At 42.4% G+C, this 8067-nt stretch overlaps 1 protein-coding gene across 1 annotated transcript; it reads right to left on the bottom strand.

Moving 5' to 3' along the window:
* Positions 1 to 1710: 1710 nt before the first annotated feature.
* Positions 1711 to 7665, bottom strand: LOC128360951 (protein FAM124B). The gene is made up of 7 exons (XM_053321511.1): positions 7592 to 7665; positions 6702 to 6733; positions 5607 to 5813; positions 4856 to 5251; positions 4495 to 4691; positions 3008 to 3170; positions 1711 to 2331 (listed from the first exon to the last, which is right to left on the bottom strand). Exons 1-7 carry the CDS (start codon positions 7663 to 7665, stop codon positions 1745 to 1747), a joined length of 1656 nt encoding a protein of 551 aa, XP_053177486.1. The 3' UTR covers positions 1711 to 1744.
* Between the last annotated feature and the right edge of the window lie 402 nt (positions 7666 to 8067).

Here is an 8067-nt window from a genome sequence, read left to right as displayed (position 1 = left end):
ACCTGTCGTCTTCTCTCTTGTAGTATTTGCACACTGACAGAAAAAAACCAAACTTGTTTTTTATATCATCTCTTACAAAGACGGTAACTGTAAAATGTATAAATGAGAGTTATTTCCTCTGGCCAGTGTTGGTTCCATATGCTTTGCTGCAGTAACTTCAGTGACAGCCGTGTCAACCATGTGATGCATTTAAAAAAAGAAAAAAACACTTATAGAGGAAGAAATCATTCAATTATAACCGTGAAATGTTTGGAACTTCAAAGATGAGATTGTGTCTGTTCTGAAGGCTGAACAGCAGCACTTTGTCAGCAGTGTGATTACGAATCCGACAAACGTTCATTTCTGACCTTTTCTTTCTGCCAGATTGTCTTTTTCCCTTCGCTGCAGACAGAGCAGCCGTCTGTCAGCTCGTACTGCGGTTCACTGATTACTCAGCTCACTGTTCAGCACGCTCATCCTGCCGCTAATCAAGTCTGACGTCTGCATCACATCAGTATTCAATCTTAAAAACTTGTTGTCATGTCGGGCGTCACTGTGGAGGCCAGAGACATGCTCGCACCCTGCCGTCTGAGGCTCTGAACACAACACACAACCAACACAAGTGATCACCAGGTTCAGGATTTATCGGTTTAGTGGGTTAATTTAGAAGATCCACACTTCACTTGAGATGTGGCCAAACAGCGACCGATGAGGTAACTGGTGTTTTAGAAGAGATGACCTCTGTCGTTACATGCATAGTATTTCACTTTCCACACATGATATACAGCACACGTCCGTCATGAATACTCCTGATGTGTAGACAGCTGTATGAAAGGTCTGTGTAAGTGCAGTACTTCAGTTTCCACTTCTTAATCCCTCAGATTACTGTGATTTTACAGTAATTAACATTTTAAAGATCTCAAGCTGTGAGACACTTTACATACTAATGGTTACATCAATATAAAAAAAATACAAAAAACCCTCCAAATATTCTCTTTAAGTTCTTTAAATCCCGTTAACTCTAGGCTACATGGGGGGAAAAAGATGTGAGATTACAGTAACGTGTAGTCATCTTAGCACACAAACACCAGAGCAGAGATCATTTGAAGTGCAAGTGAACCAATTTAATCAAAAGCCATCGAGCTTCTTTTACTAAGTAGAGCCGACTGAAGCTGCTACACTGTGGAGACCAATCAGACTAAATCAGATTTCTAATCACGATCAACGCAGCTTTCACACATCTGTTTCAAAGACAATCCAAAGAAAAAGAAGACGTTAACTTGCCCGGGTGTGGGGGAAAGTGGCAGAGACGTAGACTGGCATCAGTACCCAGACAGTAACACGTACGGTTTCCTACTCACACAGCTACACTTGAACACAACAGCTGCACACAACAATTAGTTGGACCTAAATATATAAAAGTAAATTAGACATTCATCAATATTAATACCTGGACTGTCTTCAAAGTACCAATCACCATGTACTGCTGTGTGTTTGGGTGATTTATGGGGGCGGGTCAAACCATTTTAAGGAAATTGCCCCCCCCCCACAACTCAACTTTGGTTTCCTTTGTCAAACTACACAGCTCCGTCTGTCTGCTTGTAGCTCTTCAGATGTTTCAAAGGTCCCATCGTGTCCCACCTATGTTGCGATCTCCTCCATGTGCTACGTTTTGAGATGATGACTGTGGTTTTTAACACACACACACACACACACACACTCACTCACACACACACATACACACACGTGACGAAGTGGCAAGAATTCAAATGAAGAACTCGTCGACGGGCTCTTCATTGTTCGTGTGTGATGACAGCGGCTTGGTGCATTGCTCAGCAGTAGTCCTCATCACCACCGTCCTGCTGCCTTTACTGGCTTTATTCATACAGCCGGTGGAGCCCCACGTCCTGGAGCCCGCCTGAGGGTGCATGTGTGTCCGTGGCAGACATTCAAGCAGTTCCTTGGCTAGACCTTCAGCAGCCGAAGCCCCGACAGCAGCGGGTCTCTCTGAGTGCAGGTTCATCAGAAAGTCCATGGAGGAAGAGCGAGTGATGGCTTTGACTGCTGAGTCAGAGTGAGACGAGATGGGGACCCCCGTGTCTACGTTGGTCTCCGGCTCCTCCTCGTCCTCTTCCAGGAGGAGATAGGAGAGAGAGCGGGTGATGGCGGGGCGCAGAGGAGAGTCCGGGTGATTGGAGGTGAGAGGCAGGGCGGGGCTGCTGCGCTGGGATGAGTAGCAGGAGCTGCCTGGAGGGGTGCTGCAGCAGCTTCCTGATCCCAGACTCTCTGCTCCACCTCCTCCTCCTCCTCCGTGAAGCTTCTCCAGGATCGGGTCACTGCGTGGTCTGTGGCCTGTCGACAACCACACACACATCAGACAGTGTCACTACAGCGGGCATCACAAAACCTCTTCTGGATGTGATACACTGCTGTTGAACATGATGCCTGCCTGGTGTGATCATTACAGATGATGTCTGATGTTTTAATTTGATTTATATTTAAATTAAAGCCGCTATAGACTTTTTTTGTTTGTTCAATCTGACTATTTGTGTGTAAAAATGAATAAATAAATAAGTCATTCTTAGATTCATATGATACCCTGAAGACTCTGTAACAGCTATAAAAGATAATAATTTAATTCATTATAACTGAAACTAACTGTCCAACCGTTATTCATGTAAATACACTTCACACTTTCCAGTTCTCACATTCACTCTCTGACCCATTAGGGATCCGCTCTTACATAAATAAACCTCCCACATACAAATAATCGTTAAATCGTCCAGCTATCTGTGAGCTGAGGGGAAATTTAAAAAGTAACACTGTCAGGAGTTGAGTCAAATCATTACATCTAACTCAGCGAACTTTAGCAGACAGCTTAGGGCTTCAGTAATTTAGAGAGCTGTCTCATATGCCAGCATTGTGTCTCCGTCTGCTACCTCTTCCCTCAACTCCCCGATAATGACTCTGTGACAGGAAAGTACCGGCTAACACATGCAGCAGGTTTAACACACTGTAGATATCTCACCCTGCCTGTGTGTCTGCCAGGGCGGGGGGGTCGTGAGGCTGCAGGGCGACAGGCTGTGGCCCTGTGCTGAGCTCCTGAACTGCATTCCTCGAGGGGACACGCTGGGGCAGGTCAGGGGGAAAGCACAGGTCAAGGGTCGCGGAGGTTGAGCCGGGGTTTTCACCTGCAGTACAGAGGGACAGGAGGAGGAGGATTATGATTTATAGCAGGACTAGAGAGATTTAAGCCAGTTAAGTAACTTTGACAGAATTAACATACACGCATGCAACATATGGCTGCTTTGACAGCTTAGAGATTGTTTCTGTTTAAGACGGTAACTGCGTGGTTTTTGATTTTATTGAACAGGAAATATTTTCCCTCTCAATTGTTTCACTGATAAAATCTTCCAGTGCAGATTATTGTAACACCAAGCCTATTTATTTTATTCCAGATAGTTAATACTGATTATTCTGTGATGTGAACAGACGGAAGAAACCTGACATGAGCCATTTGGCACAAGATAGTTTAACCGTTGTTGGGCTGTGTCTCGTCAGGTTTGAGACACAGGAATCAAGCAATAGGATTTTAAATACACGAGTAAGAAAAACAACATCAACATTAACCGGAGAGCAGTCAGTCAGTCAGTCAGTCACATATTTTAGGTTTTCCAACCCAACTTTTGAATTAGTAAATCTAATGATAAATAATCAAAAAGTAAAATAAGTAATAATTTAGTCAAAGAAAATCCTCATGTTATTATTATTGTGAGGATTTTTCCTTTTTTTCAAAAACTTTTTGGAGTAAAACTTTTTATGAAATGTTCTTCACTATGAAGAAAGCATTTGAATGTGATTTGCATCACATGCAAATCTGTCAAACTATGATTTGCATCATGATTTGCATTGTATGCAAATTAATAACCAATATTCATCTTTAAAAATTTTATAGTCTTAGTCTAGTCTGCCCACTTTTCCTTTAACATGTGACATACATGTTGTTTGTCATACGTGTGATGTAATTTGACCTACATGAGTGATATAACTAAACACATGAAACTGAAAGGCACTGCATTTACTTTCATTCCTTTTCCCTCCAAAACAAACTGGTGACTGTACCGAGGAAGCTGGCCAGCTACATGTTGAATACGACATCTCACACAAAGATCCCGCTCTTTAGACTCTGCGTGCTGTGAGATAATCATAGAGTAAACCTTCCAGCAGAGTGCTGTGTGTTTACGGTTAATGTAGGGCTGCTTCTGGCTAAAAGCAACCACTGATGTACGACAAACCTCATAATTTCACCGGGCATAAATCAATGAGCAGCTGCTCTTCCTTTCACAATTATCTTTCATGTTATATAAAGAGAGAGGCAGACTAAAAGGCTTAACATAAACACAGCACTTAATGTGCTGCAGGTACGACATAAACTTTAAAAAAACTAATATTTGGTCCATCTGACAACTTATACATGAAAACCTTTATCAGGATCAAATCTCTCTGTTAAGCTACCTGGAAGAGAACTTTGTTTCCATCCAGGTCTTCCGTCTGCCAGCGTGTGCTGCTGATGGGGGTACAGGGGTTGGGCAGCAGAGGGACCAGCTGGCCGATTTCCTCCACACTAAACTGTAGCACAGCAGAGCTGCAAGGCTCCACCCGAACTCCTGGTGACAACTGCTTTATAGCCAGCTGCAGGCACAGCCCCGGCTCTGTGAGAGGAGGAGCAACACAGAAAAATAACTCAGCAGAGCAGAAGGAGATGTGTTGAGGGAAGCTTTATTTAATTCAACTTCATTTATTTATTTGTAAGTCAGTTTAATCAGCCAATGGTATTGCAAGAATGTATACATTACAAAAACCCATGAAGACTTGCCTGCATGGAGGGTGAACCAGCAGAATCCGGTCTTCTGCTCTTCTGCCTGTTGCTGCAGCACCGTCTCATACAGCCGCACAGCGTCCTCATAGTTGTCATATACACTGTACAGTGTCACACGTAGTATTTCTCCTCCACAGTGCACCGGCCGAACCCCCCACACAGGCATCCCTGCACCCAGGCTGTAAAAGTCTCGGCTGGGCAGGAGGTAGGGCCGCAGCAGGGGGTTGGATGGGGAGCTGCTGGAAGTAATGTGGATCCCTCTGGTCCTGTTGCCGCAGCTCTCCGTGTGGTGGTACTGCCAAGGCGGTCGCTGGAAGAAGTCCAGCACTTTGAGGATCCGTTCCTCTCCATAAGCCTCATGAAGGAAGAAGGTAATAGCCAGAGAAGGGTAGCCTGAAACATGTTTTGGCAAAGATTTATGGCTAATCAACCTTAAATGAAAACAGATGCAGCTCTCGCATAGGCAGATATTTGTGGGATTAAACGTTTACACCATACACAAAAAATGTAATATCTAGCTGAGTGTGCAACATTTGAGGGGGTCGCTGACATGCATGGAAAGTTAAAATTGTTGACATGTTTGTAAGCTTGTCTATCACTCACATATGGAAATTATTACAGGAAATAAACACACCAACAAAATGTGCAATAAAGTGAATTTATGGGTATGACAGAGTTTTGCATCCCGCCAGTGAAATATCTGACACCTGCGTATGGTCAGATGTATAATAAATACAAGACCACACACCTGCCACAGGACTGAGACGAGTGTAACTTCTATACGGGGAAGCCCTCTCTGACACATGGAAGATGCGGAGGCTTGGACAGAGCCAGCGGAGGAGGCGATCCAGGGTGTGCTGCAGCAGCAGGGAGTCTCCAGGGTTGGCCAGCAGATGCAGGTTCAGATGAAGGAGCTGCTGCTGCTGCTGCCTGACCCGCCTGGTCATGAGATCGACTGGGGTCGCACACACACACACACACAAACAGGGACATGAAAATCTGACATAGGGGTGATTTGCATAACTTGCTGTATCATACACATCATGTTTTGCATGAACATAGTAAAGGATGTTGTTTGTAAAGTTTTAAGTCGTCTTCTTCGTTTAAGATGTGAGACAAATGTGAAAGGAAAAACTTCCACTTGAGTCATGGTAGATTAAATCATGAGATTTGTAATATATTTATGTACACTGCAGGTGATGCAATCATCCACATGACCTAATAAAGGGGCAACAGGTGCTCTCATACAAATACTTGTCAAAACAGGCAGGGCAGATGTTTATCTGAAGCTCTGACAAAAGTCTACATAATAAGAGGGACATTTCTACTTATTAAAATCAGTTCACTTGTTACCGATGGTATGACTCAACCTGAGAAAACCGTTGCTTATGTGGCACTGGAGGAGCGGAGAAAATCGAGACTGTTGAAAACCCCAATTATGTCATCATGTTTATCTCAGTTTGGAAACTGCAAAATCATAATGTAAAACATGTGTGGTAAACTAGTTATGTGGAGTTTGAATGAGAGGGCATTTACCAGGCAGGAGCAGTCAAAAGAAAGGATGCTGTTGAGTTGCATCATGGGAAATATAGTTTTCCAGTGTTTATGTAGCTTGATTCATATTACAGACTGAATAGTCATTAAATCTCTGCCTCAATTGAGATCATTCTTATTAAAGGACAGAGTAACAAGAAAACCTGACTGGTTTTAAGACAGACCTGAAAAAATAATCATGAACTGGTCCTTAAATTATGTCTTTCTTGAGAATAGTGACTGTTTTAGATTGAACGGAAGTGGCCAAACTAAATCTAACTACTGTTGTAGAGCACGAACAAACACTTACTGCCAGATGTTGACATCCTGCTGCAGTCAGATCTACACAGCACAAAACAAAGAGGAGGATGAGTGATCACATCATCACACCACACAGACAGGAGAGACAAGAAAGACACAAATCTGTCTCCATCTTGCGGTGGCAGCTTCGGTCACCATGACAACACATTATCTGTTGTCAGCTAACATAGACGTTAAAAAAAGTTATAAAAAGAAAGAAAGAAAATGCAGTAAAGAATGAAACAAATTTTACTGTGTTGGTTCAGAAGCTGAAACAGGAGTTGTTTTAGTCATCTACACAATCAGACTTTACTGTTTTTCGATAAAATGAGCTTCTACTGCGGCTAAAAAAAAAGAAAAAAGAAAAGAAAAAAGGTTTGGAACACTGCCCCTTTGCTTTGGTCACCTTGACAACACATTATCTGTCGTCAGCTAACAGCGTTAAAAAAAAGCGAAATTATGAGAAAATACAAATAAAGAATAAAACCAATTATACTGTGCTGGCTCAGAAGTTGAACCGTAGTTGTTTCAGCTATCCACACAATTAGACTATACTGTTCTTTGGATAAAATTAGCTTCTACTGCGGCTAAAAAAAACAAAACAAAAAAGGTTTGGAACACTGCCCCGTTGCTTTGATCACCATGACAACACATTATCTGTTGTTAAGCGTTAAAAAACAAAGCCAAATTATTAGAAAATACAATAAAAGAATGACTGTGTTGGCTCAGAAGTTGAACCAGGAGTTGTTTCGAGTTATCCACACAAACAGACTTTACTATTTTTTGCATAAAATTAGCTTTAACTGTGGCTGCAGGTTAAAAACAAACAAACAATAAAAAAAAGACGTTGGTTAGCATCGGTTAGCCTGGAGCTAACACCGAAGACAACCGTTAACTCACTCGGCTGTTTCCGCTCCGGAGTCCACGTTCTCATCTTCGGCTCTCTCCTTTAACACCGACACTCTCCGAAACATCGTCCGACACACGGTTACACATGTGGTCGAGTAATATCCAGACAGAGAGAGTCTAAGAAGCTGTGTGGTTGTAGTCCGGTGAGAGTGAAAAGCATCTTCGTTTTGATTTCTTTTCCACAGCTCTCTTTCTTCTTCCCCCTCTCCTCTCCTCTCCTCCCAAAAAAAAAAAAAAAAAAAAAAAAAAAGGGGGGACTCTTGCTTTGCTGGGACGCTGACGTCACCAGGCAAAGATAAATACAGAGTGTTGAATCTGCAAAGTTATTATTATTATAGTTAACGAAAACTAAGATTAAGACTAAAAGTAGCAGTGGAAAAAAATTAGTTAACTGGAATAAAAATAAAAATGAGAGAGTTTTGTAATAAATGAAAATGCAACAATGCAAAATTAACTAAAACTAAGCT

The sequence above is a fragment of the Scomber japonicus genome, chromosome 6 (genome assembly GCF_027409825.1).
Source record: "Scomber japonicus isolate fScoJap1 chromosome 6, fScoJap1.pri, whole genome shotgun sequence".
NCBI lineage: Eukaryota > Metazoa > Chordata > Actinopteri > Scombriformes > Scombridae > Scomber > Scomber japonicus.
Note: the sequence above shows the minus strand (reverse complement) of the source record. Positions and strands in the feature narration are given on the sequence as shown.

Excerpts from the sequence above, each read along its gene's own strand:
- LOC128360951 (XM_053321511.1), bottom strand. The coding sequence starts at position 7,665 with ATGTTTCGGAGAGTGTCGGTGTTAAAGGAGAGAGCCGAAGATGAGAAC. Across the intron at positions 5,814-6,701 it reads CAGGATGTCAACATCTGGCA|TCGATCTCATGACCAGGCGG; the intron begins GTAAGTGTTTGT and ends GTGCGACCCCAG. Across the intron at positions 4,692-4,855 it reads CTGGTTCACCCTCCATGCAG|AGCCGGGGCTGTGCCTGCAG; the intron begins GCAAGTCTTCAT and ends CTCCTCTCACAG.